The 22,681-nt window shown below is 39.3% G+C and overlaps 1 protein-coding gene across 8 annotated transcripts in view; it reads right to left on the bottom strand.

Annotated features, from left to right (window-relative positions):
- Nucleotides 1-1,422: 1,422 nt before the first annotated feature.
- The window catches only part of LOC125297260 (zinc finger protein 91-like), a 30,598-nt gene continuing 9,339 nt past the window's right edge, over nucleotides 1,423-22,681 (bottom strand). For 2 of the 8 annotated variants that reach the window (XM_048247507.1, XM_048247509.1), the window contains exon 3: nucleotides 1,423-4,226. In XM_048247507.1, coding sequence (XP_048103464.1) covers nucleotides 1,825-4,226 — 2,402 coding nt within the window. In that variant the 3' untranslated portion in view covers nucleotides 1,423-1,824. Of the gene's footprint in view, nucleotides 4,227-7,598; nucleotides 7,698-14,639; nucleotides 14,664-16,616; nucleotides 18,011-22,681 lie in introns of those variants that run through there. The other 6 variants (XM_048247510.1, XM_048247512.1, XM_048247511.1 and 3 more) reach the window with 6 other exon arrangements.

The raw sequence follows: 22,681 nt of genomic DNA, 5'->3' as shown, positions 1-22,681 counted from the left end.
CAAGTGTGTGAGAAGAAATCGCTATTTCTATACCACTAAAAAGGCTCAAAATAGCACCACACTTACAGTTGCATGAGGGTCTCTACATGTAAACCGAAGCATTAAGAACTTTGTAAATGTACGGGCAGTTTATTAAAAACTGCCTGTATGTCCTTATCTTTTCAAGCCATGTCATGCTCCATGTCAAATCAGCCTAGAAAATCACCACGTTTCATTTGTGACCTTAGCCGTCCACTCCATCTACGGCCTCTACACACAGTTATGCTCCGTCCAACGATGCCAGTGGGCGTTCCCGACGGTAGCTATGCAAATGACTTGAAGTATAACCATAATTTGATTGGTGCCGTCCGTCGATTGGCTTGATTGGCCGGTGTCGTCTGTCGGTGCAGCAACAGCTGAACTTCTCAACGTGAGCGACGGGAGAAACGCGACACAACGGACCCACAATTCAGTTCGGCAACGGATGACGTGAGCCCATGTAAAGTGAATGGGATGCGTCTCCAGCACTGCAACGCTCGCAGCTGTGTGTAGGAGCCGTATGTGTGTGGTGTGCCCAGATCCTACCCCTTTCTGTCAGCCTCTTGCTAGCCCTGGTGAGCCCACAGCCCTGTGTGCAGTAATAGTAGGCCTATAGGGCCTCTTGCTAGCCCTGGTGAGCCCACAGCCCTGTGTGCAGTAATAGTAGGCCTATAGGGCCTTGTGCAATATTTGGGTGCAACCTGCTTGTCTATGTGTGTATAGTGTATGTGATTAGTGTCGATTGTGTTCCTGTCTGTAAGCGCAGTCCATAATGGACCTGTTATTGTTATGTGTCAATAAATTGTTTCCTTTATTTTTATAGAACCATGACCAGTATTTGTGTTCGTGCAGATCACTCACCTTACATCAGGTACCACAGAGCCCACCAGATAGCTTGCCTGTGACAAGATGGCCGCCGGTGATGCCGTTAGAGACTCCGCCATAAGACATCTAGCCTTTATTATGTATATCTATGGCTCCACCTCTCAAACAGGCATTATCTGAAGCTGCTGGGACACCATCTTCTCTGGCTAACACAAATGGACTACATCTCAACAGTCATGTGACTTCATGCCATGAGATCATGTAGCTGCCTTGTGTATTAATGCCAGAGTTACTTTCTGTGATTTGAGTGGGCCTCTTTTTCAAGTCGGAAAATCTGGAAATCTGTGAAAAAAATCACATCCCTAAAAGTAATGTTTGAACTACTTGATTAACATCGTTGACCCTGATTGATGGAACCTTTCGCTCTGGACAATACTGGGGCACTTCCTTGTTATGTTCATTGATGTGTAACCTAATAGTAGTTGTCAGCATAGTCTATAGTACATTTAGTTTCATGGCAATCGATGGCAGTTGCAAAGACCAATGGAACAAAAATACAGATGAATGTAAGGATTAAAATTCATTCAATCTTTCTTTATTCTCTGAGGTTCATTATTAGGTGGTCATTAGGTGCATTTAGTGATTGTGCTCAAATCATTTTTAGTCACATTCAAGCACTATAAACAATAAGCTTTCCACAGCTTTCACCATACTACTGATTTTTTTTTTTTTTAAAAATCACCTTTAACTTAATTAAATCAATTGATTTATTCCAGTATTTTTTCAATTCACAACCAGTTTTACATCACCATTTTGACTTTGCACATATTCATTACCTCCTGTTTATAATCTTTAAGTGTGTACTAGCATATGGCGTCTAAGACTAGACATTACTAAAAAAAAGCTTTTTCACACTGGACACATTTATGAGGGCTCTCTCCAGTGTGCAATAATATTCACATGAGAATTAAAATCTGAAATTCACCGAGATCCTTTTCCAGACAAAGCCTGTTGATAAGAATTTGATCCAGTGTGTAATAGCATATGACTTTTAAGACTTGACATTTGTGAAAAAGCTTTTTCACACTGGACACATTTATGAGGTTTCTCTCCAGTATGTGTAAGCATGTGGCGATGAAGATCATGGGAGGTTCTAAAAGCTTTTCCACACTGGACACATTTATGAGGCTTCTCTCCAGTGTGAATTCGCATATGGGTTTTCAGCTGTGAAGGGTGCTGAAATGCTTTTCCGCACTGGGCACATTTATGAGGCTTCTCTCCTGTATGCATCAACATGTGTTTTTTTAGAGTTTCCGTTTGTGTAAAAGCTTTTTTACATTGATTACATTTATGAGGCTTCTCTCCAGTGTGTATCAATAAATGGGTTCTAAGAGTTGAACTTTGTGAAAATGCTTTTCCACACTGGGCACATTTATGAGGTTTCTCTCCAGTGTGGAATAATATTTGCATATGAGAATTAAGATTTGAAATTCGTCGAGATCCTTTTCCAGACAAAGCCTGTTGATAAGAATTTGCTCTAGTGTGTAATAGCATATGGTTTTTAAGACTTGACATTTGTGAAAAAGCTTTTTCACACTGGACACATTTATGAGGTTTCTCTCCAGTATGTGTAAGCATATGGCGTTGAAGATCGTGGGAGGTTCTAAAAGCTTTTCCACACTGGACACATTTATGAGGCTTCTCTCCAGTGTGAATTCGCATATGGGTTTTCAGCAGTAAAGGGTGCGCAAATGTTTTTCCACACTGGGCACATTTATGAAGCTTCTCTCCTGTATGTATCAACATGTGTTTTTTTAGAGTTTCCGTTTGTGTAAAAGCTTTTCCACATTGATTACATTCATCAGGCCTCTCTCCAGTGTGTATCAATAAATGGGTTCTAAGAGTTGAACTTCGTGTAAATGCTTTTTTACAGTGGACACATTTATGAGGTTTCTCTCCAGTATGTGTAAGCATGTGGCGTTGAAGATTACGGGATGTTGTAAAAGCTTTATCACACTGGACACATTTATGAGGCTTCTCTCCAGTGTGTGTTATCATATGATTTTTCAGCAGTGAAGGATGAGCAAATGCTTTTCCACACTGAACACATTTATGAGGCTTCTGTGTTAAGATGTGTTTTTTGAGATATTTGGATGTTGCTAATGCTTTTCCATACTGGACACATGTATGAGGCTTCTCTTCAGTGTGAATTCGCATATGGGTTTTCAGCAGTGAAGGGTGCACAAATGCTTTTCCACACTGGACACATTTATGAAGCTTCTCTTTACTGTGTGTTAGCATGTGGGTCTTCAACTCCGAAATCCGTTTAAAATCCTTTCCACAAGAGGCACATTTATGAGGCTTTTCTTCCGAGTGAATTACCATATGGGATTTAAGATTAGACATTTGTGAAAAAGATTTTCCACACTGGGGACATTCATAAGGACTCTTGTCAGTGTGTGTACGCCTGTGGCATACAAGGTTTGAATATCCTCTGAATGCTTTTCCGCACTGGGCACATTTATGAGGCTTCTCTCCAGTGTGTATTAGCATGTGTCTTTTTAGAGTTCCTATTTGTCTGAAAGCTTTTCCACACTGATTGCATTTATGAGGCTTCTCTCCTGTGTGTATTAGCATGTGGCTTTGAAGAGTTGAAGGGTATCTGAAGGCATTTCCACACTGGACACATTTATAAGGACTCTTGTCAGTATGTGTGAGCCTGTGGCGTATAAGATCTGAATAAGCTCTGAATGCTTTTCCACACTGGGCACATTTATGAGGCCTCTCTCCTGTATGTATTAACATGTGTTTTTTTAGAGTTTCCATTTTTGTGAAAGTTTTTCCACATTGATTACATTCATGAGGCCTCTCTCCAGTGTGTATCAATAAATGGGTTCTAAGAGTTGAACTTTGTGTAAAAGCTTTTCCACAGTGGACACATTTATGAGGTTTCTCTCCAGTATGTGTAAGCATGTGGCGTTGAAGATCACGGGATGTTGTAAAAGCTTTTCCACACTGGACACATTTATGAGGCTTCTCTCCAGTGTGTGTTAGCATATGATTTTTCAGCAGTGAAGGATGAGCAAATGCTTTTCCACACTGGACACATTGATAAGGCTTCTTTCCTGTGTGTTTTAGCATGTGACTTTTAAGAGTTGACATTTGTGAAAAAGCAACATTAGTAGTGTGTATTTGCTGGTGTTTCTCAAGTTCAGAAAGGGATGTAAAACTCTTCCTGCAGACTGTGCAGTGGTACATTCTTCCTTTGAGCTGCAGGTTGAGTTCATCATTCTGTCCATGGATCTTCGGTTGCCTTAAATGTGGATGTTGTGATGCACCTGCAAGAGTTACCATAGTAACCATGCGAGTTACAGTAGAATCACCTGGAAGAGTTACCACATGCACTTAGAATGACAGACACAGGATCCACATTCAGCAATTAAGTAAACTAAGTATGAAAGGAAACATTCAACTTCAAATCGAATTCAAACACATAAACATATGTAGCATAATACAGTGGGGGCCAGGACACCCTGGGGGGCTGCGAGGGAGTGCCAGGGGGGCCTCAGCAAGTTGGAAGGAAAAGTAAAAGCAACAAATTTCTACATTTGAAAAATTTAAAATATACCTATTACTATGAGGGTTGTTATACAATGCCATTATAATAATTTGTTACATATCTGAACATTATACTTTCCATGATAATGACTGGGAATAATAGTAGAGAGATAGCTCTCATATAGAAAGCCCCAAATGCAATTTTTACACACTGTATGCTCCATCGCGAAGTGCTTGTGGCTATAACAATTATTAGGAGAAAAAGTATTTTTACATTTTCCGTAGTATTGTCGAAGGGTTTAATAACACATCAAGGGGGTCCTTGGCCAGAACCTAGTGGTATTTGGGGGGCCTTGTCGTGGAAAAGTTTGGGAACCCCTGGCATAGTACAACAAAAGCAGAGCTCCAGACTATCTTCTTGCATTGGTTGCACTGGTGCACTTAATTTTTTTATTTAGGTGCACGTGCACAAAATGTAGGTGTACCCAAAGTTTTCATCACGTCACCTTTAACGCCACAATTTCAAGGTCACCTTTTTATCGCTCTCCATATACATTCCATGTCAGAGCAGAACAGTAGGCCTACAGTACTTTTCTTAACGAAAAAACTTTCTATGGTTCTGTTCTGTTAATTTTTCATTGGCTGTTACGTTGCTTGTTTTTCCTTTATGCAGATTCTCTGGTGCTATGGTCACAGCTCGGAGCAGTGTACAGGACTATCTAGACCACAGCCAATCAGAGGTAAAGAGGTAAAACCTCTGTCTCTGGTTTAGACCACAATATGATTCTACCATGAGTGTGAGTTCAGTCAAAGGTAGTGTTGTCACAATACCCACATTATTGTTTGGATACAGATACCGAGTGAAAAATTTCAGTAATACTGAATATTGTGTGTTCACATCAGTGGCCATCCTAGACCCTGCTTGACCCTCCGCACACACAGAAGATTGTGGCTTATGTCATGTGTTAATAATTTAGTGTTTTATGATCTGCATAATTACTGTAATTAGGGATGAACGATATATCGGCGGACGATACATTATTGGCCGATAAGTGAAAAAATGACAATATTATAACAGATATATATACGATTATATATTATAATATATATATATATATATATATATATATATATATATATATATATATATATATATATATATATATATATATTTTATATTATATTATATTATTTAGGGCTGTCAAAATAACTGATTAATTTCGATTAATTAATTTGAGAAAAAATAACTGATTAAAATAATTAGTGCAGATTAATCGATTTGTATGACCTTTGACCCGTTCTAGTCAGTAAAAATTAGACTGTAAAATGAAGGAGAGAGAAGAAAACGTGCTGCCTGGATCATTGATTGGAACATTTACTTTTAAAAAACGGCCTGATGGTGTTGATAAAAAATAAAGTGTTGAAAATAAAGTCCTCTGCAATGTCTGCAGCAAGGAATTTGCATATCACCGGAGTTCATCAACTCTATAGTCGCACATCAATGCAAAGAAATAAGTGTTGACATTGAGGGGAGTGTTAATTTATTTTCACTGTGTCCCCTAGGTTATATCTGTGGCCTGAAATGCCTTGTATGTGAAAAAAAGAACTTCTTCCCGAAGCACTTTTGAATTTATTTCCTCAGCATATTAGGTCATATCATAGATTATTATGGCAATTATTTGAACAGTGAAAATAATAATAAAAGAGTCTTTGAACTTTAATGTCACTAATGCTGATTATTCAATGATTCATTTGAATTTAAATATTTAAAATACTTTCACAGCAAAAATTATATATGCGATTCATTTAGATTAATTAATCACAGAGTATGTAATTAATTAGATTAATTTTTTTAATTGATTGACAGCCCTAATTATATTATAACAGAACAATAATTGCCCGCAGCTGAATGGAGATAACCAATTGAGACATTAAAAAGAATCCAAATTTAGCGATCACAAGCTGTATGATAAGATGTCTAAGCAGCGACATACAGCCCTAGTAGTTCCACTCCACTTAAAAAAAACAAAACTCAAACAATTTACTGCACATAGACTAGGGCTATGCCTTAATACCAGTCTTGCAGATTGGGAATGTCGTGACAGTGTACATACGATAGCTTATTAGAAAGGCAAACAAAATATAACTGATACTCTGTCTCTGAAAATTTCTATAATTGATGCATTTCACCAGAATTTGGTTTTTCATATATGGTGGAGCATCTAATCAATCGCTATTCGCACTTCTCTTCCCCGTGTTTGCGTGATAGCCTACTCCCACTTTTCCCTCCATAAATGCATCAATGTAAAAAAACTTTGTTCGAAATCAGAGACCTTCCCCCTCGCCCTAGTTTGCCCTGAATCCAGACTCTTCTAGACTAGTGTTACCCATATTCTCCCATTCCCGCGTCTGTCACACCGCAAGTTTGAAATCAAGGCGGCCTTATGAAAGAGGCGTGATTCATTTAAAATAGAACCAGACTGGTCCACCACCTCGTTAATTTAGGTAGATATGAAAACATGGAACGTGGACTCTCACTGACCTTCTGAACGCCATCTAAATCCAGAAAGAAGTCATCACATAGCCTAACAAAAAATTGTCTTCCCAAAATTTCACTTTTGCTTTGAGGTTTGTTTCTAAATGAGTCAAGATGTGCTTAAGGTGTGTAGATCCATAATTTAAAAACTCATTGTTGAGAAAAAGTTTGAATGGCAACTGCTTCTCATATCAATTTATCTATGCTAACATCACCTGCAGTAGATAACAATACCAGCCTCTATTACAAACGAATCAAGAGACAGGCAAATATACACCATGCTGCTCGACAGTGCATACGTCTGTCGGTCAAGTTGGAAAGAAAAGGACAGATTCGAACGAAGTAGGCTATGGGATTATGACTTTACATCAAGTTAAAACTGAAGATACACAGTCGGTAAACACCAATATCTAAAGTGGGTGATTACAACATGTTTAAAATGTTCACTATTTAACAATGTAGCCTCATGGATAAGGTAATGTCCGGAAATAAGCCATCGTGTGACACTGTAATGGGGGAAAACATGAAGCTGTATCATCATATTAAGCAATAAATAAGATACTGTATGTTTCGGCACTGTATGTAATTTGTAACATTCTCTGTAACCTACATGTATTTACAACTAGGCCAACTGTGTACATTGAGCAATATGCTGTCTCACCTTGTAGTGGCGCTCAACCTTAATGCAGCCCTCCGAAGCATATAGCTTTGGGGCAACCGTGGCCTACAGGTTCGTGCTTCAGACTTGTAACCGGTAGGGCTGCACAATATTAGGAAAACATGCGATATGCGATAACATTATTGAGTACTGCGATACAGATATAACTTATAATTAAATATTCAATGTTTTTCTCCACCTCATGTTTTTCTCCAACCTCATACGCTGCGCATCCCACGTTATTAGGCAGTCCCTCCAGGATTTCGCGAGGATTTATTTAAATTGTTGCGATCTAAAATGCCTGATTTCGCGGCAACTTTCCTAAAAAATTGCGATGGAAGTTGCAGTGTTTTTAGCTGTTTGTTGCGAAGAAATTGCGAGAGGAAGTGAAAATTGCACAAATAGTTGCGATTTTTTTAAAATTATTTTTTAATTGAGGGTAATTAAGGTTAGTAAGACCAAAATTACACGGATCATCTTGATGCTTATTAAAAAGGATAAGTAAAGGTAAATAGTAAGGGTTACAGAAAATCAAAGTAGGCCTACTTTATTTGTGTAAATACTTTGACTGGGATAATTCACAAAGCAGTAGGCCTATAACCTTTCGTAGAACTGTCCAAAAAAGACAGCCCCCTAAAGAGATGGCATAAGTTTCAATACATTCATATATGTGTGGGGCGGAAGCTGCACTGAATACAACAGGAAAGCCCTGCAGCGCATAGTGAACACAGCTGGAAGGATTATTGGTGCTTCACTCCCCTCCCTGAAGGACATTTACACCACCCACCTCACCCAAGAAGGCTTACCAAAATTGTGAGTGATGCAAGTCACCCCCTCCACAATCTGTTTGATCTACTGCCCTCTGGGAAGAGGTACAGAAGCCTGCGCTCCCGCACTACCAGACTCACCAACAGCTTCATACACCAAGCTGTAAGGATGCTGAACTCTCTCCCTCCTCTCCCCCCTCCACCCTCAGCTACATAACATCTTGGACAATGGACCCACAATGGCCGCCTGCACTACTCCACTTGCACACTTTCACACTTGACAACTTGTTGTTGTTGTCCTGAAAACACAACACTTCTGCTGCTCTTACATAACTTGCACCACTATGCCACTTTCTTTCTTACTTAGGTCAAACAGAACTACCCAAGCCTTTTATTGGCCTGACTTTGCACTAGTATTTTATTGACTGTCTATGCACAATTTCAACCAAATGTTGCTGCTCTTATTTTTTTCATTATTATATGTGCCCTCTTATTTACTTATTTACTTACTTTTTTGTTTACTTGAATGTTATGTTTGTCTGTGGACTTAAATTGGTAAAATATGTCTTGTGTCTTTGTATGTCTGGAACATGTGAAGAAGCTGACTTTGACTTTGATATGTTGTAATTCATATTAAGTTCATATCTTTTTAATAATTAATATTCTGTGACTTGCATAATTACTGATAGCCAACTAAGTATCTAGTAATTTCATATTGATTTAAACTATTAGACTACACTTTTCTTTAATGTTATTACATTGGTGGTGTGTAAGTCTAATTGACTGCTTGCCACTTTAAGGACGTGAGAGTAGCGCAATAACATATCTAAGTGGATTGGAACGCTTGGTTTCTGTCATTAGTTAAAATAAATGTTATAAAATAACTCGTATGAAATCATTCTTGGATCATAGAAGAGGTAAATGTCTTACAATGTTATTAATTTCTATGATTTTGGTAGCACTGCACTACACAAACTGAGCCCACAAGCTAGCAAACATGACACGAGCTAAAAGGACATCTCCAGGTGTAAACGTTTGCCAATGGGTTGCATATTGTAGCCTACTCAAATGTCAGTAAACCAAGTAGGCCTTAATTAACTTACTTTCATAGCTTATGCAGGTTAGCAACACTAGGTTGAGATGACAGATGCAAGTAAAGCAGATTATTAACGTTAGCCTTCTATTTATTGTCATCAAAACTGCAGAGGAGTGAACAAGTATAGGGCAGTCTCTGGTGTCTGCAGAAGTGAGTGTGTCATCTGAGTCAATATTCTGCACGAGGGGCTGTTGTGGTAGGTGAAATTTCACAGGGAAACCATGATGATTGGTCATCGCGGATTCCTGGAGGGACTGATTAGGCTACCGGCATGCCAAGTGCAGCGGAAAGTGAAAGTAAGGGGTTGCGATCGCACAGTCCAACGAAGAACTTTTACAAATAACGAATCCTGATTACCGCTCTGCTGCTGTCTGTGGCTTTGGCTAAATGCAAATCATGAAATACAGTGAAGGACAGATATCTTCTGATCCTATAACGATAACGAAAGAAATTGTTTATTTTAACACGGTGGAGAAGGAAGCATTTGGCGCTGTGTTTGTAAAACGTCATCCTTAATAAAACCAAAATATTTCCATAGAACAGACTTTTCCTTTTAGTCACCAATTCCTCTTCACCCAAGTGTAACCTACCTCGCTCCACTCACTATCTTCACCCAAGTGTAGCTACCTCGCTCCACTCACTATCTTCACCCAAGTGTAGCTACCTCGCTCCACTCACTATCTTCACCCAAGTGTAGCTACCTCGCTCCACTCACTATCTTCACCCAAGTGTAGCTACCTCGCTCCACTCACTATCTTCAGCCAAGTGTAGCTACCTCGCTCGACTCACTATCTTCACCCAAGTGTAGCTACCTCGCTCCACTCACTATCTTCACCCAAGTGTAGCTACCTCTCTCCACTCACTATCTTCACCCAAGTGTAGCTACCTCGCTCACTATCTTCACCCAAGTGTAACCTACCTCGCTCGACTCACTATCTTCACCCAAGTGTAGCTACCTCGCTCGACTCACTATCTTCACCCAAGTGTAACCTACCTCTCTCGACTCACTATCTTCACCCAAGTGTAACCTACCTCGCTCGACTCACTATCTTCACCCAAGTGTAACCTACCTCGCTCGACTCACTATCTTCACCCAAGTGTAACCTACCTCGCTCGACTCACTATCTTCACCCAAGTGTAACCTACCTCGCTCGACTCACTATCTTCACCCAAGTGTAACCTACCTCGCTCCACTCACTATCATCACCCAAGTGTAGCTACCTCGCGACTCACTATCTTCACCCAAGTGTAACCTACCTCGCGACTCACTATCTTCAGCCATCACGACATTAGCTCCTGCCTCAACACCTAAAACATCACACACCTAAACTGGTAGGGGATGGGCTTCTAGGACAGCATGACAGCATCGGTTTGGTAAAATATGTTGACATTCAGAATGTGAATACACCATAGACTGTATAGAATGCGCACAGCACAGAAAATGTATCGAAATTTATTGAAAATTAAGTAATCTTTGCAGTATGTCCATCGCAAATGGTGATATCGCGATAACGATAGATTTTAGATATATCGTGCAGCCCTAGTAACCGGAAGGTTGCCAGTTCAAACCCCGACCAGTAGGAATGGCTGAAGTGTCCTTGAGCAAGGCACCTAACTCCTCACTGCGCCGTGATTACAGCTCACTGTGCTGGGATTGGTGTGTGCTTCACCTCACTGTGTGTTCACTGTGTGCTGAGTGTGTTTCACTAGATTGGGATAAATGCAGAGAACAAATTTCCCTCACGGGATCAAAACAGTATACTATACTTATACTTATACATATAGCTGGAAAGGTGTTTAAGCCATGCGCGCAAGAGTTGTACACATAAGAAACGCCCAGATTTTGGGTTTCCTCCTCTCAAAACGCGTAACTCCCTCTATTGCACGTAAATAGCAGATTTAAGCGAAGAGGAGAATTCGTGCGTGTGAAATGCTTGTAGTTATGCGCTTTATTGACTTATGTGGGGAACTCTTTCATGTGCGTAAGGGTGATATAAGCATTTATACTTGTGCTTGGCAGTGCTACAATAGTTTACATTTACATTTATTAATTTAACACTTTTCTTCCAAAGTGACTTTCATGTCAATGCAGTTTGATTGAACTGATTTAGTTGTCCCAGGACCAACTTCAGGTTAAATGCCTTGCTCAAGGGCAAAACAATTGAAGCCGGCACTGCATGGCAGACCAGCTCCTTAACCACTATGCTAGCATCATATGTTGGATCATTTTTACGTCACAAATTGCATAGCAGCCACATACCTGTATGCACTGTGCACACCTCTTTACCACTAGCCTAAAATCATGAGACTGATGTTAAATTACTCTCATTTTCTTAAAGTAACAGGCATTCAATTAGGTGTACACATGTAAAGATAAGTGTAATGGTTTGAAACTCAATAAGTAGTATTAAATTTACTCTTGATTAATTAGGGCCATCAGTGTTAACTTATTAATCACAATGAGATTAAGAACCAGACGTTTGCTCAGATTCACTTCTTGCACACTTTTTTTTTTAAATCACAAAAACAGTTAGTCAGTAATGACAGCATGTCATCCATCATCCCTTCAGGGCAAAAAAATATTTAGCCAAGTTGTCTACAATCACATCACACATGCAGCATCGGAAAACATTAATGCGAATCATATATTGTACAAATACAGCATAAAACCTACACCTCCGATAAACATTAGCGGTTTCACGTTACTTTACCAAAACTTTCATGCATTAAACAACAATCTAGGGTAGCCATTCAACCATTCAGCCATCATTCAAAGTATAACTTGCTTCTCCAAATCACCAAATTCATTGCTAAAGTGTAAATATACCCAGAACAAAGAAAGATTCAGGAGGAACAGGAAGGAGATGAGATTTTGAGAACATAATGAGAGAAGGAAAGGTGATGCATGCCATTGAGGGGCTGTAATATACAAAATATAGCTGTAGTGAACAAATACAATAGTAGCCTAATATTCTCGTTTCCTATGAAGGTAGAATGCAATCATATTTTCCACCATCAGGGTTGGCCCGAGGCATAAGCTAACTAAGCGGCTGCTTGGGGCCCCCTGGCCCCGATCAAGTTCTTTTTTTTTCTTTTTTTAACATATTAAATAACGTAAGCAAGTGACATAAATGAATAAATGAAACAATTAATAATTAAAAACAAAAGAAATCTGATTTCATGATCAATATACCTGCCTACTGCTACTGTGTCTGCCAGCCTTTGAGTCATGCGCATAAACTAGACACCTCGGTGTGCGTAGACAATTAGTGCAGACACTGCATCAAGTTCAAAAGAGATGGTAGCAGCTAATGTTAAGACAAGTCACGAAAAAGGACGTATCCCTCTGGTGCCGAAAACAGAAAGAAGAAAAGGATAGAGGAGAAAAAAAAGCAAGATACAGGTATGTTTGCAATATGATTTACAGTATGTTTTGTGCTTGAGGTAGCTAGCTAGCTGTCATGATCACCAGAGTTAAGTCCCCACCATCAACAGAGAAATGTCTCCCATTATTATATATTTATCTAGGTGTATTTTCAGATGTCAAGGATATTGTGATTGTTCATGATGTTTAATCAAGCATGTACCCTAACGTTACTAGCTCTAGTTGGGCTTATGTTGTAAACTAAAGTTAGCTAGATGACTGAAGTGGATATTAGCTACATGAAAACGTACCTGAAGGCAAATTTAATAAAATTGTTTCTGATTTCGGACCTGAAAGTGTTGATAGTTTATTACTGTTCTATAATATGTGACATAGTGGTAAGTCTGATAGCAACAGCAGGCTAAGCTCAGGCTCCCAGTCCCAACCCCAAACCCACTGACTAGTGCGACTCTCTAAGGTCTTTGGTGAGAGATGGTATTGGTGTTTATGAGAAAATATACCATGTTGGGTGGGGAGACTTTGGTGATGAAAATAGACAATAGATCACCATGTTATGCGTTCACCATACTGAAATTATGCCTCATTTGCCAATAGAATATGAATTGTTAGATGTGGAATTGCTTGTTGATGAGTAAGTAATGATAGCAAAATAAACTCATTCTGCTCGATCAAATATGCACTTATGCAATGTTATTTATTTTTTTCAGATACACTGTTGAAGTACTTTGGAGCCCATCTCTACCTCTACCTAACCTGATGTTTCAAGTGTCTGCCTCCATGGTTCATGACACAGAAGGTGGACTTTTTCTTGATGGCAAATGGTTACATAGCCTGTTAATATGACATGACACATTTAACATACCGGTAGCTTTTTTATTTATTTATGTATTTATTTAATCATTGCAGGTTCGTCCACTGCAGAGTTGTAGATGCCTGAAAGCCAGAAACGAAGTAGGAATAAGTATCTATTTTTTGGGACATATTTTTTCATTATTAATGTTGTGCACATGTAATGTAATATGTAATGCACATTTGTTCTGCTAATCTGTTGAGAAACAAGTCATTAAATTACAACAAATACAAATGCTGTTGTATTTTGTTATTTGTCAATTCAACTTAAGTAAATCACACTTAGTGCTTCACTTTGAATATGAAAGTTTCAAATAAATCGGTGATTTTAGTACCCTCTAAGATTAAAAAGTGACAGGGTTGGTGTAAATAACAACTATATTGATACATTGGTTTACCAAGCCCAGGGGGCCAGAAGTCTAGTGCGGAGCCCCAAAACATCTTCACCATGTGAGCAGGGATGCATTAATGATTGAGCCTACAGAGTCCAAGAGGTTAAGGGGCACTAAACCCCAAGTAGTTGCGTGAAGTCACTACCTCCATAAGTCAAAAAGCAAAAGGCTATGAATCTGAACACATTTAGTTATTGCCCTTCTCTAGCTGACCATCCCAAAAATGCACCAGAATACAGAAAATCACATCTACCAAAAATCAAGAGCCCCCCTATCCGTTTGTACCCACATTTGCACAAAAAGGGTAAGGGGAGAGGGCAGGCCCGGAGTGGGTAATCGGGAGAATTCCCGGTGGGCCGCTTCACTTTTGGGCCGGTAGAGGGAAAAATATTGACATTTGCCACGTTGATCTATCTTCTCTTAAAAGTTGGCTACACACGTTCGCATTCTATGCCTAACACCGCAGCCTCTGCATGGGTTGTTCTCCCCTCCCAAGGAGAGTTGGTTGGGTCCATATAGCCCGTCATTTCTAAAAAGTTTTCTCAGATAGCCTACCATAGCCGGGCCGGCCCTACCGTGGTGATCAGCGTCAGGGAGGATGGATGGTACGAAGAGGCCATGAGGGACTGAAAAGGTAAAAAAGACGAAAAGTATTGGAGCAAAATGCTGCCAAATGTGCCAAGCTTCCAGATACAGCTTCCAGACAGCCACAACTGGTAAAGAGAGATAGCCATGATTATTAGCGGCGTAATTATTGGGCTAATACTGGACGTTGTAGCGTTGTCAACCTATTCGCAAGCAACATATTAAATTAATTAAAATATTAGCCTTTTTGTATAATCCAATATGGCGATTCATTTACTTTGCAAATATTATGCAAATATGGATAACAAATCTCAAGCTTGATCTGTGTATGCAGTAGCCTAGGCCTAAAAACAAAAGTAGCCTCTGAGCAGCAGATCAGCCAGTCCCCCGCTGAAAATGATGAGCCCGAAATTAGCTATAATTAGACAAGTAGAAAGGATAATAGAGTTAACCATATGAATTAAAGTTATTTAATGTAAGAAAGAACAATGTATGACGGCAGTAGGCTACATGGTCAACCTATATGCCTTGTTTGCTCAGAAGTGGGTGTAGTAAAGGAGTAAATCACCAAACATGATAGCTGACCCATGTAGAAAAAACATGTAAACAATAGTTCAATATGGCTCTTAGTGGAATTGTGGGATACATTTAATGCTTTATTTCTTCCTTCCTTTTTTTGTTAACTTATCAATCTATCCTTGTGGAATAGTGGAATATTGGTACTAAAAACTAGAGGATGGTAAGAGCGGAACTGTTGTTTTATTTATCCAATTTCCACCACCACTAAAAAGTGGGCCGGTCTTGGACCTGAAACTCCCAGGCTGAAAAGTGGCCCCACTCCGGCCCTGAGAGAGGGTCCTTATGCATCGGTGTCCAGGGGGACAGTAGTTCATAATCAGTCACTGTATTAATACATAACCTCACTGTATTAATTTATAATATAACATTATAGTGTGAAGTTGTCAATTATCGTCAAGCACAGGTGACTCCACGTTGTGGGAGGGGGCCCCCAAATCAAATTCTGCTTAGGGCCCCCAAAAGGCTCGGGCCGGCACTGTCCACCATTGATGGAAATTTTGAAAATATGATGGAAAAATGTGAATGCTGTGTGTGTGTGTGTACAAAACTGAGTGAGAATTTAACAGCTTTGAAAATGTTTCATAAGTGAGATTGCAGAGTTGTGGGAAAACTGAGGAGTCAGTGCATCACCTGTAGAGTGGTTATACAAAAGTTGGCCTAGAACATCAACGTTTTAGGCAATATTGGTGGTTGCATGTTAAATGGGTCGCGATGGTTTGTCATTTTTAAAAAGTGGGTCCTCAGAAAAAAAGTTTGGGAAACACTGGTTTAGCCAGCTGGTTACTTAGCTATCAAAGTTCTAGCCAAGTAACTGTTGCTAACTGGCTAGAAGGCTGTGAAATTACATTCGGTTTTGTGACATTGTGTGCATACTGTTTTTGACTGATGTTATAACAATACAACCGCTGGTGTTCTAAACAACTAGATAAGTAACAGGCATTATCCAATCTCTCTTCTGATCATGACTGCCATGTTTTGTCACTGACTGACAAAATACTGCAATTACAATTTCACACAACAATCATGTTGCAAGGAAACTATGAAAATAGTTTCCAAAGTTAGCATTTGACATTTCTCTGTGGCAGCTGAAGTTAAATTATGTGAGTTTTTGCAGGGTTTTGCATTACTATGTTTTAATGACTTGATAGAGATCTCAGAAGAGTGCAATAGTGACTCTAATATACTTTTTTTCCAAGCAATATGATACTATATTAGCAATATGATACTATATGCACACACGAGCAAAAAACATCAAAATATGTATTTTTGTATAAAATATTTATTTATATTGAAATAAATGAATGTAGAAAACACAAATACATAGACTAAACTTATTCCCCCATTAATTTGCGCAAAGGGAATATTTTCTTATGCGTACAAAATGTCGGTAGTGTCCACCACACTCTATTTATGATGCTTCTCTCCAGTATGTATGACTATGTGTTTTTTTAGAGTTGATATTTGTGAAAAAGCTTTTCCACACTGGGCACATTTATGAGGCTTCTCTCCAGTGTGTGTAGGTACGTGGCGTTTAAGACCTGTGAACGTTGTAAATGCTTTTCCACACTCGGCACATTTATGAGGCTTCTCTCCAGTGTGTATTAGCATGTGGCTTCTAAGAGCTGAACTTTGTGAAAAAGCTTTTCCACACTGCACACATTTATGAGGCTTCTCTCTAGTGTGTATGACCATGTGGTTTTTAAGAGATGACCTTTGGGAAAAAGCTTTTCCGCACTGGACACATTTATGAGGCTTCTCTCCAGTATGTGTAAGTATGTGGCGTTTAAGATCTTGATATGTTCTAAACGCTTTTTCACACTGGGCACATTTATGAGGCTTCTCTCCGGTGTGTGTAAGCATGTGGCGTTTAAGATCTTGGGATGTCCTAAAAGCTTTTCCACACTGGGAACATTCATGAAGCTTCTCTCCCGTATGTATGACCATGTGGCTTTTCAGATATTTACTCTTTGAAAAAACTTTTCCGCACTCTATACATTTACAAGCTTTCTTTCTACAGTGTACTTGCACATGACCATTAAGAGATGAAATGAGTGAAAAAGCTTTTCCACACTGGACACATTTATGAGGCTTCTTTCTAGTATGTATAAGTATGTGGCGTTTAAGCTCTGCGGATAATGTAACAGTTTTTCCACATTGAGCACTTTTATGAGGCTTCTTTGTAGAGGTAATGTGTGCTAGCATGTGGCTTTTAAGAGTATACATTCTTGAAAACGCTTTTCCACACTGGACACATTTATGAGGCTTTTCTCCAGTGTGTTTTAGCACGTGGCTTTTAAGACTTGACATTTGTGAAAAAGCTTTTCCACACTGCACACATTTATGAGGCTTCTCTCCAGTGTGTATTAGCATGTGGCGTCTGAGATCTGTGGATGTTATGAATGCTTTTCCACACTGGAGACATTTATGAGACTTCTCTTCAATGTGTTTACGCATGTGGCGTTTCAGTTGTGTAAACGTAACAAATGCTTTTTCACAAAGAATACACTGATGGGGCTTCTCTCCTGAGCGTATTTGGGTTTTAAGAGTTGAAATTAGTGTGAAACATTTCCCATACAGGTCACAGTTTTTGTTAGTGTTCTGCTCTTGTGGAACACCAGTAGTGTGTGTTTGCTGGTGTTTCTTAAGTTCTCTCAGGACTGTGAAACTCTTCCTGCAGACTGTGCAGTGGTGCAGCCTTCCTTGCAGCTGCAGATTGTGTCCATGGATCTTCCGTTGTGTTACATGTGGGTGTTCTGATACACCTGGAAGAGTTACCATAGTTACCATGCGAGTTAGAATCACCTGGAAGAGTATGGCCTTAGGATGACAGACACATGTTCCACATTCAGTAATTAAACATCATCTGAAGAGGAAATATGTATATTTCAAATGTGATTAACCCTAATGCTTGACCGTTCTAATTTCATTAAAATTTTAACGATGACCAATAGTGTTACTGATTGCCATGTCAAATTCCTGTGTCTGTTGGTGAATTTGGCGAATAAAGTGATTCTGATTTTCTACTGCACGTGCATGTCCCCTTTTGAAAGATCACTGATTGGAGAAACCTATGGAGCTACATCGAAGTGGGGAGCGAAAAGGGCTTATACTTACTAAATCTTTAAAAGAACACACCACCGTTTTATAAAATTTGGTTATTCAGTCTTCCTTAGAGTTAGAGAAGTGAGCAAAAACATTTTTGTCTCCGCGCATGAATTGTCTTAGTCCGGCAGCGCCCCTGCTAGGTTAGCTTAGCATAGTGAATGGAATTTGTAGCCAGATAGTACGTCATGAGTAAAAGTGAGGCAACAAAAAAAACATTTACTTCTTGTGGCCTCCGTCTTCACAACGAGTACAAATGGCAATGCAGGTTAAGACGAGGCGATCTCCTGTATTGACTTGGGACTATATTGGGGCGAAGCACAGACGAAGCACTGCTACTTGGGTGCAGAGATTGTCCATGCTGTAGCGAATGAGAAAAGTACTGATGTGTTGCATGCATGATGTGTTCGGCGATATGTTCAAGTTTTTTTATGGGTGTCAGGGAAATAACTTGTCTGTAGGCATGCCGTCTTCATCCTACGACTTGTCCACATATCAGTAGTCACATTGGTGTAGTCTACTTAGCTGTAGTCGGAAAGTCACCTATTTTCGCCCTTTTGCATGTATGTCACTAGGGATGTAACGGTATGAAAATTTAACCTCATGGTTATAGTGACCAAAATTATCACGGTTTTCGGTATTATCACAGTATTTCTAAGTGTGTTCAATATGTTCAGAAAGCACTGATAGGCCTACACAAGCTGAAATAGTTTCAAAAAGTGTCCCGTTCACTTTTTTCTTCATGTTTAATTGTCTATGTGCTTATAGCTTAACTTACCCTAACTTGGAGTTTGTTATTTCTGTTATTTGGATGCAATGAGTGAGAGAGTGGTTACATGATACAGTGCACGTTTTGCGGTGAAAAAGTTCCGCCTTATAAAATCAGGTGTAGCCGAATCGTTGTTAAAACCATCAATTAGACAACAGAATCAGTAGGGTACCAGTTTTGTTCCATTGTACCAGGGCTACTGTATGTCAAAATCAGGCTCGGATGAAGCTGGGCAGGATTAAACACACGGTTTCCACACCGCGGTAATCAAGAGTGATAATCATGATATTTGAAATGAAAACGGTAATTATTATCGTCAACATTTTTATCGCGGTTTACCATTATACCGGTAATCGTTACATCCCTATACGTCACTTAATATTAATTTCTATAGAACCCTAGACGACAGATTTCTAAAGAAACGCAATACATGTATTTCAATTAGCTATGTACCAAAAGTTACATTGTACAATTACTCAAAGAGCTCAAGAGTGTAAGGCTGTGTGTACAAAACTGCTTGGAGCTCCAGTGGACTTTTCATTTCATAACGAGAATTTTCGGTCTAACCGTTGATGTGCCGCCTGAATGGGCGGAAATAGGGCACCCACCAGCGCAGCACCAAAATCCGAGCACTGTAAATAAAATCCATAGACAGCAAAAGAATACTCAGTGTCCACCATGTTTGAAAGTTTGTAGTGCTGCGACATGATCAAATTTGACTCCCTGTCTGTCTCACCTACCAGGGCTGCAAGAAATTTAGGAGTTGTTCTCGACAACCAACTAACCTTCTCCGATCATGTTGCCTCGGTCGTCCGGTCATGCCGTTTCGCACGTTACAACATACGGAAAATCAGGACTTACTTGACTCAAGATGCTACCCAACTGCTGGTTCAGGCAATAGTCATCTCACAACTTGACTACTGCAACACCCTGCTGGCAGGTCTCCCGGAACGGGGCGGCGCGCCTGGTCTACAACCAACCCAAAAGTTGTTACCCTGCTGCTCATCCAGCTACACTGGCTACCTATGGCTGCCCGCATCAAATTCAAGGCTCTAATGCTTGCCTACAAAGTAGTCTCCAGTTCTGCTCCAACCTACTTGAATGACCTCACATGCTACCTCCCAACAATTGAGCTCCTCAGACAAACGATGTCTAGCTCTTCCACCGGTATATGCTCAGGCCAATCCAAACTTTTCTCATCTGTTGTTCCCCCTTGGTGGAACGCGCTAGTGGCTCCTACTAGAACAGAGACATACCTCCCCATCTTCAAAAAACTCCTGAAGACTCGGCTCTTCAGAGAATATCTCCTCTCGTAGCACTTCTTACAACTAGTGTTACTAATTCTTATCACCTGACTAGAACTGACTCTTAACTGTATAAAGTCATCACTCACTGATGCACTTATTCTTATTGTACTCTACCTTTTAAATTGTTTTAAATTGTTCTAGAACTGTTGGGAGAATTGTTTGAAAAAGCTTTAAACTGTTTACCATGTTGTAAGTTGCTTTGGTTAAAAATGCAGACCAGAATGAGTCAATTAAGTGATGCAAGTTATTGATTATTATGCTATGTTTATTACGTAGAATGAAAAAAAAAATCAGGCGTTTTTGAAGAGGTCATAGGCCTTAGGGACCCTTATTAGCATAGCCTAGTAGCAGTACTGAGTAAGCATGATAAGATATGCATATTTGTTTAAATAAATCAGATAATAAACTTGTTTTAGACAGACCCTTTTTCAGGCTAGGGTAGACTAGGCTTGCATTTGTAAAGTTGATTTGAAACGTTTTAACCAGCAACCTAAGCTACTTGCAAATTGTGCTAGTTAGTTTGTTTAACCAACCAATAATGTTGTGAGAACAGTGTTCACATTACATGTTAAACGGTGCCCTAGACATCTGGTCGGTTCACATCACTATTCCAGTTGCCATTTCAGACGCAGCTTTTTGCAATCGAACAATCGTAGTATTGCGATTTGATACTGCAATATATTGCGATTCATGTCTCCCATATTATTCAAAGGCATAACAAAAAATAGGGAAAATAAGACTGTTCAACTCACTTTAAATGTCACATTTAATTCTGTGAATATTACCTTCTACATTTTAAATGAAGTGCACAAACTTAGTAGGAGGGTAGTGCAAAAAATGTATCATGGCACGGTGCATGTCAAGGTCCTTTCTAGTCGCTTTTTTTGCTTTTTGTTGAAAACCATACATACATATAGCCTAGAAATCTAGACGGACCCTGTGGGTCGTCAGGCTAACATACATATATTTTACAAACCGAAATCACATTATCCTTATTACAGGCGTCAATGAGAGAGCAACACAGTCATAGTCTTTTACTTTGGTTTTGATTTTCTAACAGGAGTAAGTGTTTGTGACAACACATCATGATAAATTTTTGATTCAATGTTTGATCGCTGTTTTGGTATGAAGCATCTTTCACGTAATGAATGCGCACTCTAGAATGTGAAAGTAGCCCAACGATGGCCAACGATGCGCTCGGTGTCTTTAACTGCACGTCCGCAATCGATTACGCTCCTCAAATGGAGAACACACCCATGTTCCCTTGTGTCTCTATGTAATCCTTCTGTGTTTTCAAAATTCCAGACAGTTCCTGAACGCTAAACTGTTGTTTTCCTTTCCTGTTGGTTAGCAGTTGAAGCACCTATAGATAAATTATGCGCTATACCTGCAATCCCACGCTGAAATTTAGGCCCTGAGAGTAAACCCAACTCAAATAGCCTAAAATAGATAATTATATAATTAAATATTACGATACTTTGGGCTACTGTATCGATATAATTGGGAGCACAAAATATCGCGATACTGAACAGAATCGATTTCATCACCCACCACTACTGCAGTGTTTCCTCTACGTTAATTTCAGCATGGCGGCCCCCCACAGTTTAATTAATACCGCCATGGTATCAGAATCAGGGCAGACACACATTTGCTTTTTAAATAATCCTGCGACGTATCCTCCCCTGCTGGCTGCCGCTCACATTGCAATTTAACAGCCTAAACTAGTCAGAGGTTATTATGGCCCCTCCAGTTTCAGTTCACATATTATATATTGTATTGATGTAGGTGTAACCCACCTTAAAGTTTGGTTACTAAGACCATAACTTTAGTTTTAGAATGGTTTGAGTACAATAAATATTTTAATATATGAAGAGCTCTTTTCCAAAACGCTATATATCCATTTTGATTGTTTTGAGATAAAGGACAATTATTTACCCAGACCTACATATTTTGTAAGTATTTAATTTATATAGTTAAAAATCATTTTTGGGTCAGTCTGAACACCATCAACAATAATTGAGAAATCAAACAAGAATGTTAATGATTATAAATCCAAAGTTTATTATATTTCTTTTCAAAACGCTATATATCCACTCTCCACTACATATCCACCATGTGTTCTTTGCTCAAAAATTGTATAAAACCATTCATTTTTTTCAGTCTGTTTTTAAAACAAGTTAACATACAATATCATGAGCTCTATATGAGACTACATGAGACTATAGAGCGCTCGCTATTCTTTCCTTTTGCCATTT

Source organism: Alosa alosa, chromosome 7 (assembly GCF_017589495.1).
Source record: "Alosa alosa isolate M-15738 ecotype Scorff River chromosome 7, AALO_Geno_1.1, whole genome shotgun sequence".
Taxonomy (NCBI): Eukaryota; Metazoa; Chordata; class Actinopteri; order Clupeiformes; family Clupeidae; genus Alosa; species Alosa alosa.
This window is presented reverse-complemented; position numbering and strand designations above follow the sequence as displayed.